General features: G+C 37.8%; 1 protein-coding gene and 1 non-coding gene across 3 annotated transcripts in view; one reads left to right on the forward strand and one right to left on the reverse strand.

Moving 5' to 3' along the window:
* Window positions 1-21,694, reverse strand: part of sh3pxd2b (SH3 and PX domains 2B) — a 74,736-nt gene that overhangs the window by 8,351 nt on the left and 44,691 nt on the right. Inside the window, exons 7-10 of one of the 2 annotated variants that reach the window (XM_057820467.1) lie at window positions 21,640-21,675; window positions 13,747-13,878; window positions 7,827-7,928; window positions 2,713-2,830 (exon numbers count right to left, since the gene is read on the reverse strand). In XM_057820467.1, the coding sequence (XP_057676450.1) occupies window positions 2,713-2,830; window positions 7,827-7,928; window positions 13,747-13,878; window positions 21,640-21,675 (388 nt within the window). The remainder of the gene's footprint in view (window positions 1-2,712; window positions 2,831-7,826; window positions 7,929-13,746; window positions 13,879-21,639; window positions 21,676-21,694) is intronic. The other variant, XM_057820468.1, reaches the window with a different exon arrangement.
* On the forward strand, window positions 206-277 carry trnap-ugg (transfer RNA proline (anticodon UGG)). Its single transcript has one exon. It is a non-coding gene; the product is annotated as a tRNA-Pro (tRNA).

The raw sequence follows: 21,694 nt of genomic DNA on the forward strand, positions 1-21,694 counted from the left end.
TTTTGCCTCTGCAAAGCCCTTTGAGACAACATTTTTTTGATCCAGGGCTATACAAATAAAATTGAATTGAATTGAATTTGGGTGCGGGATGTCCCGGGTCTGACTCCTGGATGAGCTCTCTTCGGTAGGAATTCTTATCTGATCTTTGGCAATAGGGTCAATGGCGTTCGTCGGAGAAATAAGGGGTGAAACTAGTAACTACTGTGGCTCGTTGGTCTAGTGGTATGATTCTCGCTTTGGGTGTGAGAGGTCCCGGGTCCGACTCCCGGACGAGCCCTTACGTAATTGTTACAGTACGTGTTCCTTGCCAATTAGCTACAATTGAGAAAAAAAAAAAAGACAAGGGGTATAACTATGAGCTGCTGTAGCTTGTTGTGCTATGATTCTTGCTTTGGGTGTGGTATGTCCCGGGTCTGACTCCTGAATGAGCTCTCTTCGGTCGGAATTCCTATTTTATCATTGGCAATAGGGTCAGTAGCTTTCATTTGAGAAATAAGGGGGAAAAACTAATGATTACTGTTGGTCTAGTGGTATGATTCCCCCTTTGAGGGCAAGCGGTCCTGGGTCCGACTCCCGGAGCAACCCGCTTTTGAAGTAACTGTAATCTATTCATTGGCTCAATGGCTTTCATCAAAGAAACATGGGGTAAAACTATGCGCTACTGTGTCTCAGTGGTCTCGTGCAGGGGTGCCCAAATCAGGTCCTCGAGAACCCTTATCCAGCTTGTTTTTCATGTCTCCCTCCTTTAACACACCTGAATCAAATTATCAGCTCATCAGCAAGCTCTGTAGGACTCAGAGCCTGATAACGATCATGATTATTGGATTCAGGTGTGTTGGAGGCGAGAGACATGCAAAAAAAGCTGGATTGGTTGTCTCGAGGACCGGACATGGGCACTTCAGCACTAGACCAACAAGCCACACTATGAACAGACCAAGGTATGTTATCCAGTTCTCTTAAAATTTCATTGTGATGTTAACCCTAACCCAAGTATAAAAGAAAATAATCTGGAATATGTGCTGTGGCACATCAGATCATAGAACGCAGCACATGAATGATTACAGCTTAAAACGGTTAAAGCAATATACAGGTAGTCCCCTGGTTACGACGTACTCGACTTACGCGAGGATAAACAGTACCTTATTGTACCCCTCAGTACCTTATTTTTTTACATTACTTTATGAATATGACATGTTCTGTCCTCACTAAACGTGAAGTTGTTCATCTTTACAGACAGCAAAAAATTGTGCTTTTTGAAGCTTTTTACTTCCTTCACTTTTGACAATTTGTAAAGCTGTAACACACATATTCATACTTATGTTCAAAACGGCATGCATTTTAACAATAAAACACTTGACACAAAGCGATTGGTGTTCAAACATCCATCTAGTCTGATCAATATGTAAATTTAGTAGATTAAATTAGCCTAATTTGCTTAACAAAAATCCACTAGCTTAAATACTATGAATGTTAACGTATTTACAATTGTCATAGCAAATCGCTCCCGCGTAACTCAACAAACTGTAGCTGTAAACTTAATTACAAATGCATATGATACGCAAACATATATTAGCTGAAACAACTTACAGCTTTACGTGGGCCTAAACAGAGCGCAACTATCCTTTATCCATGTCAGAGGAGAGTCTGCTCCTTAGTCAAAAGGTGATAGTCCAGCCAGACCCAACGCTGCCACCAGATGGCAGTGTATTCTCCATCATTAAACAAAATTAGGGCTGTCAAACGATTAAAATTTTTAATCGAGTTAATTACAGCTTAAAAATTAATTAATCGTAATTAATCGCAATTAATCGCAATTCAAACCATCTATAAAATATGCCATATTTTTCTGTAAATTATATATATATTCTGTAAAATAATTTGTTGGAATGGAAAGATAAGACACAAGATGGATATATACATTTAACATACGGTACATAAGGACTGTAGTGGGCATTTCACTCTACTGTCATTTAAATCTGTCTATGCTGTCCTCACTCCGAAGCGTCTACTTTTTCCAAAGCTAGACAGCTAGTGAACGACGCCTTAATAATCAGACTTCTTCCTTTTTCATCTGATTTATTAATAAAATGGCCTCAAACCATTGTCCTCTTTAGACCGTAGTCAAACTACAAAAAAAAAGTACACAAGCATTGCATTAGCAACAACGTTAGCTTAGCATGCTATACAGGTTCACTAAACATAAACAAAAAGCGTCTCATACAAAAAATAGAACATTTCGCTTACTAACATAATATGTACATTCTTTACAACAACCATACTTACGGACAAATATTGTCCAAGGATCATATAAGCACAACATTACAACGTAGGCGTCAGCCCGAGACGTCGTGCAGCCATATTGAACTGGCAAAAAAGCAATAAACCATGTCGCAAAGCGACCACAAGAGTTCGCTGTTAGACAGCACAAAAAACCTTGCTGTAAAATACTGTCTGAGCGGGACATGTGCGTTAATTGCGTCAAATATTTTAACGTGATTAATTTAAAAAATTAATTACTGCGCGTTAACGCGATAATTTTGACAGCCCTAAACAAAATACAATACTTTTGGACTTTTGGATAGTTATTTTGGGGTACTTAAAGGGCTAATTCAGACCTACGCGAAAATTCAGTTCACGCCGCCAGCAAAGGAACGGAACTCGTTCGTAACCCGTGTACGACTTGTATGTAGAAATAATACTGAAAAGAATCACCTGATCTTCCACCAGCCCTCCAAGTTCTTCTGAATAACCTCCACAATCATTCCTCGTTCCAGGTCAATCTCGTCTTGATCCCTGGCCGAGTAGGGATAAACCACGGAATATTTCTCCTCTGCAACAGGAACAAAAAAATACATGACAGTGAGTTATTGTGGAAAGAATACAAACAATAGAAAACAAATTGGCAGGTGATTCTGGAGTTCAAATAGCAAAACGACTGAATGTTGCAACATTTCTTGACACTTTACTGATAAATGATAAATTATGTGATATGCAGAATCTAATATGATAAAAACAATTTACGAATTATACAGTATATGATGGGTGGTGGTTCCAGGGTGTAAAATGAGAAGAAAACATGCGACAACAAGCACATAGCAAGTGTGTACATTCAATGGACACTTCATTAGATCAACTTAATATAATCATTACCTCAATTACAGGCAATAATTGTTTTTTCATAGCGATTAAGATTGCTTGTTTATCATTGTGATTTTTCATAGACTTCATAATATTTGTCAGGTCAGATTCCACCTTCACTGTGCAACGCCTTTAATTCGGGGGCCGCCCTTCAGTTCGCTTTAGTTATTCGCTGTCTGTCACCGAGTCAACACGTGCAGTGATCCAACGCCTGTTTTAGGATTGGAAAGAGTACGAAAGCTGTACCGCATTCAAACAGGAAGGATGGTCTCAAGAGTGATTTGTTTGAGGATTCAAGGTAATTATTACATTTTTCATACCATGCATGCATTTTTAAACGTGAAACAAATCAATGGGAGGAATTAACCACTACAGACTAGCATCATTCTTTGACATATTTACGTAAAGTAAATGCAAACTGCCCGTTTTTTTTTTGCTTTCAACAAAGAATCGACTCTTTTACGTCCATACAGTGCCTTGCAAAAGTATTCGGCCCCCTTGAACCTTGCAACCTTTCGCCACATTTCAGGCTTCAAACATAAAGATATGAAATTTTAATTTTTTGTCAAGAATCAACAACAAGTGGGACACAATCGTGAAGTGGAACAAAATTTATTGGATAATTTCAACTTTTTTAACAAATAAAAAACTGAAAAGTGGGGCGTGCAATATTATTCGGCCCCCTTGCGTTAATACTTTGTAGCGACACCTTTTGCTCCAATTAGAGCTGCAAGTCGCTTGGGGCATGTTTCTATCAGTTTTGCACATCGAGAGACTGACATTCTTGCCCATTCTTCCTTGCAAAACAGCTCGAGCTCAGTGAGGTTGGATGGAGAGTGTTTGTGAACAGCAGTCTTCAGCTCTTTCCACAGATTCTCGATTGGATTCAGGTCTGGACTTTGACTTGGCCATTCTAACACCTGGATACGTTTATTTTTGAACCATTCCATTGTAGATTTGGCTTTGTTTTGGATCATTGTCCTGTCGGAAGATAAATCTCCGTCCCAGTCTCAGGTCTTGTGCAGATACCAACAGGTTTTCTTCCAGAATGTTCCTGTATTTGGCTGCATCCATCTTCCCGTCAATTTTAACCATCTTCCCTGTCCCTGCTGAAGAAAAGCAGGCCCAAACCATGATGCTGCCACCACCATGTTTGACAGTGGGGATGGTGTGTTCAGGGTGATGAGCTGTGTTGCTTTTACGCCAAACATATCGTTTTGCATTGTGGCCAAAAAGTTCAATTTTGGTTTCATCTGACCAGAGCACCTTCTTCCACATGTTTGGTGTGTCTCCCAGGTGGCTTGTGGCAAACTTTAAACGAGACTTTTTATGGATATCTTTGAGAAATGACTTTCTTCTTGCCACTCTTCCATAAAGGCCAGATTTGTGCAGTGTACGGCTGATTGTTGTCCTATGGACAGACTCTCCCACCTCAGCTGTAGATCTCTGCAGTTCATCCAGAGTGATCATGGGCCTCTTGGCTGCATCTCTGATCAGTTTTCTCCTTGTTTGAGAAGAAAGTTTGGAAGGACGGCCGGGTCTTGGTAGATTTACAGTGGTCTGATGCTCCTTCCATTTCAATATGATGGCTTGCACAGTGCTCCTTGAGATGTTTAAAGCTTGGGAAATCTTTTTGTATCCAAATCCGGCTTTAAACTTCTCCACAACAGTATCTCGGACCTGCCTGGTGTGTTCCTTGGTTTTCATAATGCTCTTTAAACAGAACCCTGAGACTATCACAGAGCAGGTGCATTTATACGGAGACTTGATTACACACAGGTGGATTCTATTTATCATCATCGGTCATTTAGGACAACATTGGATCATTCAGAGATCCTCACTGAACTTCTGGAGTGAGTTTGCTGCACTGAACGTAAAGGGGCCGAATAATATTGCACGCCCCACTTTTCAGTTTTTTACTTGTTAAAAAAGTTTAAATTATCCAATAAATGTTGTTCCACTTCACGATTGTGTCTCACTTGTTGTTGATTCTTGACAAAAAAATTAAATTTCATATCTTCATATCTTTAAATATGTTTGAAGCCTGAAAGGTGGCGAAAGGTTGCAAGATTCAAGGGGGCCGAATACTTTTGCGAGGCTTTTACATATGGCGGCTACTAATTTCCTTACATACTAGCCTCATCGTTCACAATATTTACATAAAATAAATGCTACCTGCACTTTTTTTTTTTTTTTTTTGCTTTTAATCAAGAATCGAGAGTGTTTTACGTCCATATCTATAAAGAATTCAGGGATTTAAACATTCACAAGAATTTTCAACGGGAAAAGCTCTTTGTTGTACTAAGGGGGCCGGCCGCCACAGTGACTTAACTCTCAGCACATTTGACATATTTACGTAAAATAAATAATAACGGCCCGTTTTTTTTGTGTGTGTGTGTGTTTTTTTTCTCCCCCTTTTAACCAAGAATCGAGACAGTTTTACGTCCATATCTATAAAGAATTCCGGGATTAAACATTTATTCACAAGAATTTTCAACAGAAAAAGCTCTTTGTCTGTGTTTCCACTCGGTCAGCTTTGACCAGGGGTGAAAGTGGGCCAGAACGGTCAGGAACGCAGTTCCGGTAGAAGATTCAGGGCCAGAACGCAGTTCCGGTACACGGTGCTTTGATTCCAAAAACATGACGGCACCTGTAAAAACGCTATGTAAAAAAATAAAAAAAATTAAAAAATGCTATGCTGCTACACATGCATTTCATCTCCAAGAAGAAAACAATCAGATTTACATACACAAGTGTTAACAACAAGCATAATAAAGTGCTTGTGTAGCATAATTCGTTTCCACCGATATTTTTTATTTTATTCCACGGACGGCATGGAGGTTTCCCCAGCTGCTGCAGTCATCAGTCTGACGATAATGAGTCACGTCAATGTGCGAATGCACGTAGCAAAGCAAAACGCCTGGACTCATATATCTGTTCAGTTGGCTGACATACTGACCTCTGATTGGAAAAAAAAATAAAAGGTTGTTGAATTGATGCCACCAAAAAAAGGCAATACAACATAAAATGGATCAAATCTTTAAGAGCAACGAAAGAGTTGAGGAGGCTTATTTATCATGTTTAGTTTTATTTGCTCTGATGGGGAGTTTTCAGAACATATTAACTGTCAATGTGCACTTTGGACTTATATTTGTTCATTTATGTTAGGCAACTTATTCATTTCCTTGTGATTTAAAAAGAAAATTCAATGTTTGCGCGATCTTCAAAATGAATGAATGAATGAAATTTTATTGTCATCATCATCGGTATCATTGACAATTACAAAATGTGATATGATTTGCCCGAAGGAACCGAAGAAGAAGACAAAGGCGGACGGGAGGAAGCATATGCTTATCGGTTTCCCGTCCCCCATACAACTAAAGACGCACATTCAGAGATGGTACATACATCAGATGGCCACAAAACTGTATAATAACACAATCAACAATCTGGGTTTAGTAACTCAGCGTCTAGTCAAGCAGCTCGATTCATTTCAGGGCGTACAAGGTTATGGCTTTGTCATGTCCATGACATTTTTGCATCTGTTTGCTGTGGGAACATTTTGTTGTGGCTACGTGTGTGGCAAAAGTGATTATGTGTTATATATTCCATTTCACTCTGCATAATATAAGTCATTTGTACTTATTTTTCTGAATGTATGTTACTTATATCTTTATTATTGGGGAAAAAAGTAAATGTTTACATTAACTTAAATTTTAATATACATCCTATGTTCTTAAGTAGCTAAAATTGAAATTTGGCATTTAGTGTGTGAGGAAATGAGGGACAGTAAAAATTAGGAGATGGAGGTTGGGGTTATTGCTGTTTTTGTTAATTTTTATTTTGCAAATCATTGATAAAATACAATTTTTGAATGTAAATCAGTTTTTGTATGTGTTATAGATATAACTATGCTAAAACAGTTTTCTTTGCATTTCTGTAGTTTAAGAGGTTTGACCCCCCCCCCCCCCAAATAAATTTAAAAAATACAATTTCTGGCTCCGTGGCGACCTTCCCGTCAGGGAGCTCCGGCAAGAAATTCTAGCCACTTTCACCCCTGGCTTTGACGAAGATAGGCCCCCTATGAATCTGCCCCGTGTCCCGTAAATACATGAAGACTACAGATTTTTGTATATTTTCAAGAGATATTTCAAGTAGAATAAAGTATTGTTGTCCCTCGCATGTAATAGGTAAAAATAACAACAAAAACGTGCCAGAATTCAGTAAATTTAAAAAGGAGAAAACACACACATTCATTGCTAAATGCATTTGCATTCACAATTCACATGAATTTTGATGAACTCAGTGTTTTCAATGCACATGCAGGCTCTGACAGAACATGCCAAGCATTCAACGTTGCGTGCATGAACTGAATATACATGTAGACAAACATTTGGGGCTAGAGGGAAAGTAGAAGAAAAGACATGCCCTCCACCTTGCCCAAAGCCCGTGCTGAAAAGATCCCCTAAAGTTCGGCGACGGCCCACGTGCCTCGGCAAAGACCAGAATCTCCGAGGCGCTGACGTGGCAGCACGGTGAGGCAAGACAGGAAGTAATATTACACCTCAACCCATCTGGAACTTCTGAATAAAAGTCAGGCTTGGATTCAGTCGCCCGGATGCTAATACATTATTTAAATGGTCCCCCTTGTCTGAACATTAGAAACCAAGGCTTCATTCATCCTGTACCTTCTTCTCCTGGAAGAGCAAAGTCATCAGGGTCATCCTGAGCCTCCAGGCAGGTGGCAGGAACCCAACCCTGGGCGTCTTCTGAACTCACAAACCACCAGCCTGCAAGTGCCCAATACAAATAATAAAAGATGAGAGAGACATATTAGGCGCCTTGAGGGTGAAACTAACTGTGAAGAACAATATTTGGCTTAAATGGGTGATCAAAATGGACCTGCATGCCAATTAGGCAGTAAAATAGTATAATTTATCAAATTCTATCAACAATGAAAACTAATGGTAGTAATTAACACTGTATAATGGAATGTATTGAAACATAATTAGTCATGGTAAATGAAGCAATCGTTGGAATTCAGTGAATGGAAAATAACTGCTTTAATTTTTGGACTAGAAGTCGCAATTAAGAGGAAAAAAACAACGCAGTGGCGAATATGTGGCATTCTTGGAATGCCATTTTATTTAATTACAGACCAGGCACAAACATTAGACATCATATGGTAGTAGTAATAAAATGGAGAACAAAGTGCTAAATAGGTATTTGTTAATATTAGGGCTGCAGCTATCGATTTATTAAGTAATCAGCTAATCTATCAATTAGTTCGAATTGCATTGCAGAATATATTTTAGGCGATGTACAACAAAGGCATGCTAAGAATGCACTTTCAAAAGAGCATTAAATGCAAATACAAAATAAAATTCCCAAACTAAGCAGAGTTGTATTTTTATTTCACAGGAGCAATAAATGCATTTAGAAATAAATTAAAATACCTAATAACGGATTGAAAAAAAAAAAAAAAAAAAAAGAATAATTGGCTCACCTGAATAGCAAAAGTCAGCTAGCTTAAATGCTATAAAATGCTAACTTTATTTTCCCCAATGCGCTTAACAAATCGTCCACACATATTCCCACAAAAAAAAAGTTAAATATTAGGACTGTCAAAATTACCGCGTTAACGGCCGTTAATTAATTTTTCACACGTTAAAATATTTGACGCATTTAACGCACATGCCCCGCTCAAACATTAAAATGACAGCAGTGTCATTTCGACTTGTTAATTGGGGTTTTTTTTTTTTGGTGTTTTTCCGCCCTCTGCTGGCGCTTGGGTGCGACTGATTTTATGGGTTTCAGGCTTCAGCACCATAATTATTGACATCAACAATGGCGAGCTACTAGTTTATTTTTTGATTGAAAATTTTACAAACTTTATTAAAACGAAAACATGAAGAGGGGTTTTAATATAAAATTTCTATAACTTGTACTAACATTTATCTTTTAAGAACTACAAGTCTTTCTATCCATGGATCGCTTTAACAGAATGTTAATAATGTTAATGCCATCTTGTTGATTTATTGTTATAATAAACACAGTACTTATGTACAGTATGTTGAATGTCTATATCCGTCTTGTCTTATCTTTCCATTCCAACAATAATTTACAGAAAAATATGGCATATTTTATAGATGGTTTGAATTGCGATTAATTACGATTAATTAATTTTTAAGCTGTGATTAACTCGATTAAAAATTTTAATTGTTTGACAGCCCTAGTTAAAATATTTAACGCATGCGCGGAACGACCTCACGTGTTGCTGCGTACAGACTACAATGGCGCCGTCTTATGTATTTTGAGAGCTAAGGGGCAGAGACAAGCGAGTGGAATGGACACAGGCATTCATTGGAGCCCCACTATTTGTTGGAATAAGCTTTGGCATCTCTTCCACAACAATTACAACTATTTTGGCGAGTGACATGGGGCAGAGTGAAAGAAGCTTAGCTTTATCTTAACTGCATGCATTGAACAAAACGCAGAGAAGATATACCATTTGCATCCACCACTGACAGTCAAGGTTCCCAACTTCCCATCATGCATTTGGGCAGTTAAGAACAGTTAAGTCGTTACGGTATCATTTAGTGAAAGCACAACAAAAATAATATTCCTATCTCTCTCAAAAAAAAAAAAAATAATGTTCACAAAAAGAAAAGCGCTCAATGCAAAGAGAACTGGCATTCCCAATCAAAATAGCTTTGCAAAATAATACTCAGTTTGGTCAAACTCTATTCAAACATTTCGTTTAGCTCAACAAATACTCTAGATGGCAATATTTAGTCACAATATATAAACTATCAAAATTACGATAACTTTTACTCACATTTATCTTTTAAGAATTACAAGTCTTTCTATCCGTAGAGCCCTTTCACAGAATGTTTTATAATGTTAATGCCATCTTTTGGATTTATTGTTATAATAAACAAATACAGTACTTATGTACAGTACTTATGTACAGTATGTTGAATATATACATCCGTCTTATCTTTCCATTCCAACAATAATTTACAGAAAAATATGGCATATTTTAGAGCTGTTTTGAATTGCGATTAATTACGATTAATTAATTTTTAAGCTGTGATTAACTCGATTAAAAATTTTAATCGTTTGACAGCCGTACTAAATATACCAGTGGCGTAAGTTTTGCATAGGAATGGTAGGGACATAACACTAGCAACTTTTCAGGATGCTCAAAATGTCCACACCAACTTTTAAGCAACTTTATTTGCATTAAATGATGAGTTCAGTTATATAGGTCATTTAGATTGTCTTCCCATATGTTGTAAGGATAGAATTGACCTTACCATTATGAAGTGAATTACAGTACTTTTATTATGTTCAGACTTATTCTGACCACTTGTCACTTGCTGTATGTGCCAGTCCATTTTTCCCCTCAAACGCACGTTTGATTGGCTGATGACTCGACCCACCCACCTCCACACACACTCATTCACACATTCACCGCCCCCTTCGAAGATGAGGTATATTAAAAGTTTTTGTACGCCAGCAGCAGCCACTGTAAGTAATGTAAAAATGTCAATGTTGTGGAGGTGGGGAACGCACCACTAATTTTGCTACTGAAAGTGCGACCCTCATCAGAGTTAGCATAACATTAATCAGTGCTAATTTCTCGAGGAGGAAGCTGCTTTGAGAGAAATATCCTCCTGGATGTTTTTACTGTTAACGATAATTAAACTGTAAGAAATGTAGTGAACCAAGGTTTATCCCTTTCTACCCAGTTTTTATTTTATTAATGTGGTCTTAAAGCAGCCCAAAGGAGCTTTCATTTTTTTGTTGAGTTTGGCTGTTTGTGGACAAAAACAGTAGTGTTTTACCTGATGGAAGGCTCCATTTTTATTTATTTTTGTTATTCCCTGACCAAGAAGTTTTTTTTTTTTTGGGCCATATTTAATTTATTTAGACAGACAATTTTAAGTGGATTAATAGTACAAATGTTTATTTTTTTTGCATTCATGGATAGTTGAGATGATTAAAAAGTTAGTATTTCTTGTGTACGTTAATATAATTTGTGTTCAAATATTGCAATTCAAATGTGCTAATCTGGATGTTTTCAAAATTAGGTTCATAGTAGTGAGAAATGTAGCCCAGACCCCCATTCACCCAATCTGTTTGGTATTATTAATTTTAAACTAAATTTACGAGTGCATAAACAGTCATATTAGCTGAAACAAAAACTTAGAACGAAAGAAACAAATGTTTATGCTTGCAATAATATTGGTTTGGCTTCCTAAGATAGGAGTTTCAAACAAAAGAGCATTGAATGGAAATACAAAATAAAATTCCTGAGTTTTTCTTTAAACTATGCAGAAATGGCACTTTCATGAAAAAATTTGCAGAGCTTAGCCTCAAACGGTAAAATAAATAAAAAAATGAAGATCTAAGTACAACAAAAGGACAGCTGGACACCTTTTTTAAATTTTAATAAAGCTCTTAACAATTTGTTCAAACACATTGTCACGAAAAAAAAATCTAAATATACTTCTAAACTAAATTACGAATGTATGAAGAAACATATTAGCTCAAACAAAAACTTATAACCTTATGTTGGTCTTAACAGGGAGCAGCTGGGTCCAGCATGGTGGATGAGTTATGTCATATTCACTGATGCCACTAGAGGGCAGTGTATCTACCCAAAATGAATAAAACAAAATGCCTACACTTTCAAAACAAACCATTACAATGTCACCCTTACTAAAAGAATCCTCGAAGCGACAAAATTTTACTCGAAGCTTTTTTCTAATCAAATAACTCGAGTTAATCGATCAATCGTTGCAGTACTAGTTAACATATTAAGTTATTCAGATTACGATAAACTAAACAAACTCTTGATTCCACTCCTAATTACTACCAAATCCATTCAAGTCTTTATCTTCAGTAAGCCTGTCGCAATATGCAATAATTCCATTTATCGCGCGATAAATAAAAATGAAGGCGGTAATTTTTCCGCTACGATTTATCGCCTCGCGTGCACGTGCGTGTGCGGCAGACGTGCTATTAAAAGTTCGGATTCCTCGTTACCAACTGCGCAAAAATGCATCTTCGTTACAGGTCCGGCAAAAACTAGCCCCGGAGCCAATCGTTCCCATTATATCCTATTGTTCAACGTATACCGGCCGCGTCAGTCCTCCGGAGTGACTGTGGACCATCTACGGCGCGCCGGTGTTGTTGACATGTGGGCGCTCCCGTCAGGAGTGACATTTCACGCGGGGCGGCTATTTTTCGGCACAACGCCGGATATTTACAACGTCCGCTAAAACATTGTTACTGACTTGGCTGCTACGAACAACCTCGCTTTGACAACGAACAGCTGAATGAAATTAAGAGCGCTGTGCTTCAAACTCGTCCTGTTTATGAAAGTCGATTGTCATATGCTGGTGTTGTGTAGTAATGAGCAGACGTGACTTCAGCGGCGCTTGCTAACTTTTTTAAAGTGCGCACACACTAGATATCATGAAATGGCAAACTAGATGTGCTACATCCCATGCCATTGGCTACGTGAGCCCAGAGTGATTATGGGACACGTAGTCCATATACTACATCGATGAATTCTAAACTGTCGTGACTGAATGGAAGTTAAGAAGGCCAAATCAGTCCATATCAGTGACTATAGATAATGTTGCAAATATTGTTAATTCCGTACGTGACACAGATGGATTCGGACCACAAATGGGATGTCTTGGTGATGTAGTAAACCTAGCTGCTAAGAGAGCTGTAGCAATCAACAGTGTGCCCTGCCTCACTTTACAAACAGTAAAGATTGTTCTCAGCACTTTTATACAAATTTTTTTCAGACCAGTAAGAAGTAAGCACATAAATATTATGCACTAAAATGCATGTTTATATGATGGCAATTTAATTTTTGCTTGTTAGCAAAAAAAAAAAAAAAAAACAACGAAACAAAAAATATAATTTTTTTTTTTTTTTACAGAGCTTTAAATGTATTGAATCGGATCGAAAATCGTGTCCCCCGTATCAAAAATCGTACCGAACCATGACAACTGTATCGTTGCATCCCTATGGAACACCATTGCGGAAGCTATGACGGTAAAAGTTTTCATGGCCTAAATGCTTAAGTTATTAAGTGCATTTTTTTTTTTTTTTTTTTTAAACACATTTTATTTATTCTGTGTTTCTGTGCTGTATCAATATTGTTGTTTGTTACTTAAGAGGCACGGTCTACTGTTTTTAGTTGTGATTTCTTAAAAAGTATTTTTGAATTTAAGAGTAAATATTTATCGCTTTTAAATGCGTGTACTTGATCTATTAATATATACTGTATTCTCACTGTGTTATTGTAAATTGGTTAAAAAAAAAAAATGGGGGGGCACAATAATATCGCAATAATTTATGAGAATAATTATCACACACTAAAATTTGTTAACGCGACAGGCCTAATCTTCAGTATCACTTTTGAACAACTGTACCAACTTAAAGTAGAGTGCACACCTCGAGTTAAAGTACCATACAAGGCCCAACCAAACTATGAAAAAAAGTGTGACTTATAGTCCAGAAAATACGGTAAATATAATGAGAAACAAAAGATTCAGAGATATAAAACCTATAAAAACTAACCTGACTCGTTTTTCTCAATGACCTCCACCACCTGACCCACTCGAAGGCTGATCTCAGAGCTTTCCTGCTTCTCATAGTCCGTTACTGCCACATACTGGTCCAAAAGGAGCGGGTCGGCCGATGTGCCATCTCCTGTTAAGAGTAAGGACAACACAATCACTCTTAAATTTGCCATCTGTTTTTTTTCTTTTTTAAGCAAAATCACAATAATAAAGCAAAGCCTCCACTCAAATTTCTGTTCATTACATCTCATTAAGCCAAGAGTTGTCCGATAAAAGCATTTTATAGTGATCCCCGACTCATTGCGGATAGGGAGAGTTAAATGGACGAGCTAATGTTCGCAGCCAGTTTACCATAGCGGTTCTTGCCATCTCACCAAGTTGTTTGTTCCTTATACAAACATCGCTTGTAAGTTACAGTACAGGTAGTGCCTGAGTTATGAACAACTTCCGTTTCTACGCGAATTTCCGCGTAAGTCTGAATTAACTCCTCAGAAAAATAACTATCCAAAACGTCTAAAAGTATTTTTTTGTTTTATGAAGGAGGATACACTGCCCTCTAGTGGCAGCGTTGGGTGTGGCTGGACTCTCGCCTTGGCTTCTATGACTCAATAGGACACCCGTTTGACATGACTATAGGACCCTTCGTTTGGCCCACACTGGCTGTAAGCTTTTTAAGCTAATATATGTTTGTATGCATTTGTAATTAAGTTTAGAGCTACAGTTTGTGGAGTTATGTGTGAGCGATTTGCCATAAAAATTTGTTAATACGTTAGCACATAGACTTCATAGTGATATTGACGGGTCACATCTGTCATACACTGCACCTCGCCTTCAAGTAGGAGGGCACAGGCACGCAGCGATCTAATGCAGGATTTAGGTTGAAAAAGTATGAAAGCTTTACCGCATACAAACAGAAAGGATTGTCTCAGGTGTGATTTGTTCGAGGATTCAAGGTAATTATTATATTTTTCGTACCATGCATGCATTTTAAAATGTGAAAAAAATTAATGGGAGATATTAGCCGCTACGGCATTGGCGGCACATCGAGACTGTTTTATGTCCATATCTATAAAGAATTCAGGCATTTAAGCATTTATTCACAAGAAATTTCAACCGAAAAAGCTCTTTGTGATTATAAGGCGGCGCTTCAGTGGCTTAAAGAACAGCAGCATATTCGACATATCTACCTAAAATAAATGCTAACAGCCCGGTTCTTTGCTCTTTTAACAAAGAATCAAGACTGTTTTACATCAATATCTATAAAGAATTGAGGTGTTTACGCATTTATTCACAAGAATTTTCAACCTAAATTCTTGTCTGTGTTTCCCCTCGGTCAGCTTTGGCAGAGATAGGCCCCCTATTAAATCAGCCCTGTGCCCAGTCAGTATCATTATGAAGTCTATGGTTAGCATTCGTAGCATTTAAGCTAGCGGACTTTTGCTAGGCAAATTAGGCTACGTAATACAGTCTACTAAATTTACATTTTGTTTAGACAAGAAGGACGTTTGACACCAATTGTTTCGTGACAGGTGTTTTATTGTTAAAATGTATGTCGTTTTGAACATAACTGTACATATGTGTGCTACGGCTTTACAAATTGTTAAAAATGAAGGAAGGAAAAAGCTTCAAAAACCACAATTGCCTTGTTTGCTGTCTATCAAGCGGAACAACTTCACGTTTAGTGAGGACAGAACACGTCCATTTAATAAAGTTAAAAACTAAGATTTGGTACAATAAGGTACTGTTTACGCATTTAAAAAAACAAAACAAAACAAAACAAAAAACATCTGGAGACGAGACTTCGGCATCGTAAAATCGAAATCGCGTATGTCGAGTCCATCATAACCCAGGGACTCATTGTGTAGTATGTTGGAGATGTGTATATTTCGTTTTGTTTGCATTTGTGGTAAAAAGTGGTTACCTTATTTCAATGCTTGCAAGCTGTACTACCCGTTGCTATCCCAATTGAAACGTGGTGTATACGTTGCTTTATTTGTGACTTTATTTCATATTATTGACATGTTTTGCTGTTTTTAGCTTTACAAAAAAGTATCAGTGCTCTTGTCAAGACAAATATGACCAGAGTAAAGCCAATTCAACTTTACTCCAGCGTTTGATTTCTCTTTAGAGTTTGATTTGTTTGCTATCTGTCAATTTGTGTACCCACACACACATTGAGGACAGTACTTGATCCAAAAAACTGTTGTTTGCACTATTTTGATTTCAACAGTAAATATAGGCACTTAATTTCAGTTGAAGGTCTTATTTTTCACAGAATGTCTATTTGAAAACCTTGAAGTTGTTACATTTATCATTATGCAGTAGAGATGTTCCGATCCCGATCGATCGGGTCCGATCACGTCATTTTCAAAGTATCGGAATCTGCAAAAAAATATCGGCCATGCCTTTTTTTTAATATATATATATTTTTTTTAATTGTTTTCTAATTGTATTTAACGTCACAGACACAATATGTTATACTCATCCATAGTCTTTAGTTTAGGCTTAAGGTAGGGTTATCAAATTTATCCCGATAACGGCGGTAATTAATTTTTAAAAAAATGTATCACATTAAAATATTTAACGCAATTAATGCATGCGCTGCACGACCCACTCACACATTGTCGCGCTCAATCTTTAATGGCGCCATTTTGCCTATATAGAGAGATAAAAGACAGCGTATAATGAGTGAATTTTGGCAGCCTTTGGAACCTTTTTTTAATTGGCTAAAGCCTTACAATCCCTCTCCCTATGATTAGAGATATCATGGGAAGCAATGTGGGGAAGCAAGGTAGCAATTGATCTTTTTTCTTAACCCCTTATGTTCTTTCCCAACGCAGAGAAGATATATCAATTGATAGCACTACGCACAGTCATGGTTCCACTTTCCATCATGCAGTTGGGCATGGCTACAGCATCATTTACTGAAAGCTCAACAAATACACTAGATGGCAATATTTAGTCACAATATACAAAGTCACAAGTCTTTCTATCCGTGGATCCCTCTCACAGAAAGAATGTTAATAATGTAAATGCCATCTTAAGGATTTATTGTCATAATAAACAAATACAGTACTTATGTACTGTATGTTGAATATATTTGTCCGAGTTTTATTCATTTTTTTCTTAATGCATTGCCAAAATGTATATGATCAGGGATGATTGGAATTGAATCGGGAGCAAAAAAAAAAAACAATCAGATCGGGAAATATCAGGATCGGCAGATACTCAAACTAAAACTATCGGGATCGGATCGGGAGCTAAAAAAACATGATCGGAACAACCTTATTATGCAGTACAATTAGCCATAATGTTTTAAGTTCACGAACACATATATCGTTATCGATTGGATATCGGTATCGGATTTTTGGACTTGGACAATATCGGGATATCGGTTAAAAAGTAATTATCGGACAACTCTAATTAAGACTCCTGTTGCTATCATTAACAGAGTTATGCACATTTATTAGCTCTGCACATTTTCGACAGTCACCTTGACATGGTTTTGACTGACACCGTCCAACCGTAATGAAACTTCCACTTTAGCGAGTAAAGTGAATTGACTTTGGGTGAGACGCCAAGAATAATTCTAACAAGGTCGGAGTCTGTGCGGAAGCACCAACAAATAAATGAGAGGAGGCTTAACTAGATTAAGGAAAGTCACCTCGATGCAAAGCAGGCGAGGCAGCAGACGGAGATAGGAAATAACCATGAAGACCAAATAATTGCAATGAATGTTAGCGGTTATTAAAGGTTATGAAAATCATAAACCATCTCCATAAATCCCACCACCAGCACCATAGAAAGTAGAAAGACAAACAGTTCAGTAAAAAAATGGACTCGCTTGATTTTCAGCCCAATTTAGCAAAACTACACGGAATTAAGTCACTGTGTTTAAATGACCAACACGGCAAGCGGATCACTGAAGGTGCAGATGAATGGAAAAACACAACTAAACAATTGGGATTAACGGAAAATGTCATGAATCAAAATCCAAACTACGGCACCTCGGATTGGGATGAAGATCCTTCAGTGAGCAGAGGCAAGCAAAGCAAACACAAAACAACGTGAGATTGTGTTTAAACCTCGTAAACCAGCGTAAAACAAAACAAAAATGTAAAATAAACATATGTGATGATGGCTACTCGAACTACATTTCCTCATCTAAAGGCAGTGGATGTTTGTTGATTTAAGTACAATCGGGGCGAATGAATTTGTACAAATTTATTTGATATTTCTTATTCCTAAGTAATTGTAACTTCTTTACAGGTGACATATCTGCTCTGAAGGCTTTATGTGAAGATATCTAATGTGAAACGAGGTTGCATCTACGGGTGGGAACCTCTGCGTACCTCACAATATGATACAATTTGCGTTTTTGTTTTTTTTTAAAATAAAATCCTTTTAAAACTGGGTTAATTCGGCTCAGATGCACGCTGTCCTCTGATTGGTTAAATGGTAAGAGTAAAGTTACACTTACGTATATTGCGGCTTTCCACCTTTTTAAGGCACTCAAAGTGCTTTACACTACATCCTCATTAGGGTTGGGCATTGAGTATCGATGGGACCCGGTTCTAACACTCCGATGCTCCCGGAACCGTTCGAATTTTTAAATTCTAATTTCCATGTTTCAATGCCCTAACTACGGTGGCCGAGGGGTGTCAGGCGAAATGCAAAGTCCAAACACTTTGCAAATAGAAAAAGCACGAACCCCAATTGCAAACGCTTTGCAAAAGAAAAAAAGCGCGAATGCAAACTGCCACAACACGATCCCCAATTCCTAAATTGCGATTGCAAATTGGCAGAAGCACGAACGCCAATTACCACAACATGACAGCAAATGGCTCGCAGCACGCCCGCAAAAGGCTCGCAAGACAATTGCAAAGACGATGACCCAGAAGTTAAAAAAAAAAAATCATAATAAAAAAGACGTCACTTTTTATATTGCTATATGTGCTTTGTGACCATCTCTACGGGCCTCCGTAAAGTTGCCCCCCCTTCCCATCAGACGCAAATTTATATAAAAATGATGTTGATCGTTTGTGCTGCAACGGTTTTGTTGATACAGTATTACGCTTTTATTGAGATATTAATTTCGAGTAGGGACGTCACTAGTAGCTTTTTCTTAGCTTAGCTCCCGCAGCTAATGGAGCGCACCAACTCTCTCAATAACAGAGGGGTGTCCTAACAACTAGCACGAACAGAGCACAAAAAAATTCGGGTCCATTTTGCGGTAAATTGGGGGGCTTGAGATATTAATGTTGAGTGATGACCAGTGTTGCTAATTTTACTTTAAAAAAGTAATTAATTATAGTTACAAATTACTTCTCCCAAAAAGTAATTGCGTTAGTAACTCAGTTACCTGAATGTAAGAGTAATTAGTTACTTGGCAAAGTAACTAGTGATAATTTTTTTTTTTTTCTCCAAAAAAAAAAAAAAAACAGGTCACGCAATGGGAAGTTTAAAGGGTTTGGGGGACAACTGGCCCTAGCCCAATTCTTTACCCTCCACTTAACTAGACACAAGGGTATTGCGATAACTAGGTAGTAACCTTTGCTATGTGTGGAAGTCATTTAAAGTTGTGAATCAACCGTTAAAGTTGTTAAAATTGCTCCCGTTATTGCATTAGTTCCCTTCTGTCTACTTTAAACATGTGTAAGTTTTAAAACTGTTTCATCATTTAAAGATGGCAAAATCTTAACTTAAATCTGATTTAGGAGCATTTTATATTTAAAAAAAAAAAAAAAAAAGTTACTTAGGTTCGCTAGGAAGGATCTCTACATCAGAGCCTTCCTGAGAGGTCTACTGCTTTAAGATGGCGGCTGTTTACTAACGCATGTAGTCCTTAAAACAAGTTGCCAAAAAAAAAAAAGTTACTTAGGTTAGCTAGGAAGGATCTCTACATCAGAGCCTTCCTGAGAGGTCTACTGCTTTAAGATGGCGGCTGTTTACTAACGCATGTAGTCCTTAAAACAAGTTGCCAAAAAAAAAAAAGTTACTTAGATTCGCTAGGAAGGATCTCTACATCAGAGCCTTCCTGAGAGGTCTACTGCTTTAAGATGGCGGCTGTTTACTAACGCATGTAGTCCTTAAAACAAGTTGCCAAAAAAAAAAAAAAAAGTTACTTAGGTTCGCTAGGAAGGATCTCTACATCAGAGCCTTCCTGAGAGGTCTACTGCTTTAAGATGGTGGCTGTTTACTAACGCATGTAGTCCTTAAAACAAGTTGCCCCAAAAAAAAAAGTTACTTAGGTTAGCTAGGAAAGATCTCTACATCAGAGCCTTCCTGAGAGGTCTACTGCTTTAAGATGGCGGCTGTTCAGTAACGCATGTAGTCCTTAAAACATTTTGCCAATGCAGCTGTGTCTGTCTATGCATCTAGTTCTATAATATGATATCTACCGTGTCATGTGGGCGTAGTTTGTCAGCTGTGGCTACAGTCAGGTATTATTGGAGCCACCTAGCATCGCGGTTGCAACGGCGTCTACCCCACTCCTGCTCTGCTCTCTCGTCTCCGTGAGTCCGTTTCTCTCAGACTTTTTTTTTTTTTATTCAACCAACTTAGTAACGCACGCCTTTCCGCCTCAGTAACGGTAACGGCATTGCCAAGATGAGAAAAGTAATTAATTAGATTACTCATTACTGGAAAAAATAACGGCGTTAGTAACGCCGTTATATTCTAACACCGTTATTAACAACACTGGTGATGACGTCCCTCTAAGCCACTCATTTACTGCAAAATGGTTCCGAATTGGTGCCATTCATTTGTGCTAGTTGTTAGGACACCCCTCTGTTATTGAGAGAGTTGGTACGCTCCATTAACATAACATAACAGAACAACAACAAACATGCGACCGACAGGCGTGTGGGCGGGCAGGGAGAGAAGAAAGTGCGTGCGCTGTAATGAGTGTTTGTGTGCTCGGCAATAAACGCCAAAGTTAAAAGTGATCGAGCAGTTGTGATTTCCACCTGTTACACAAGGGAGGTAACACTGAGAAAACAAAGTATATTTGTTAAAAGAAGTGTTATTTCTAAAGACACTTTGTTTGTGTCCAGAAAATGTGGAATTCATTCCACCAGTGTAAATTTTATTGTATCTTTGTGAGAAATAAGTACTTCCTTTAAAATGGTTAATGTTTTTGCACTTTCTTGTAAAAAATAAATAAATAAAAATAAACAAAAAAATAGCTTAAGGGCAGCTTTTTGTTGTATGGGCATGTTTCCATCATTCCTGTTGAATAATAAGGATATTTTAAATGAATAATGGACATAAATTTGTTTGGCTACTTTATTAATCAGTAATGTACGATGCATCGAGAATCGTGATAATTGTGATAACCGTGATAATCGTCATTACCCTGATCATCGTTCGAAAATCGAATCGTAGCACCCTGAATCGTAATCGAATCGTGGGGTTCCTAAGATGCCGCACCCCTCATGTCTCGTGACATCAATGGCAGCCAGTGAGCTAACGTAGACACTATTCTAATGTAAGATATTGGTAGCAACCAGTAGTTTTTTTGTTTTGTTTTTTTTAAACAGTGACACCTTTTTAAAATGATAAATCAATTCTTGGTGGGAGCATATCAATAACACTTTATCGCAATATTTCTATATATTTCCCCACCCATAGTTGCATCAGTCTACAAAATTAACTTAGTCCCCTGGTTGGGGTGAAACCTGCATTTCGTCAAACGCACAAAGAGCTTTTTACAGGACAGTATTTCAGGAATAGAGTGGGTTAAGGCATGTAAGACTCAAGTCAGTTTGGGCGCAGTCTGAAAACAAAATGCACAATAGATTCCAGTGTAAACTCCTGGTTGGGTAGGAGGGGTCTCTCGCAACTTGCCAACACACAACACGACCAAGGATGACGGTCAGTATCTTACTACCTCGCTTTAGGAAAGTAGCCGCTCTCTCCACAAACCCTGATGGAAAGCAAAATGA

The sequence above is a fragment of the Corythoichthys intestinalis genome, chromosome 18 (assembly GCF_030265065.1).
Source record: "Corythoichthys intestinalis isolate RoL2023-P3 chromosome 18, ASM3026506v1, whole genome shotgun sequence".
Classification (NCBI taxonomy): domain Eukaryota; kingdom Metazoa; phylum Chordata; class Actinopteri; order Syngnathiformes; family Syngnathidae; genus Corythoichthys; species Corythoichthys intestinalis.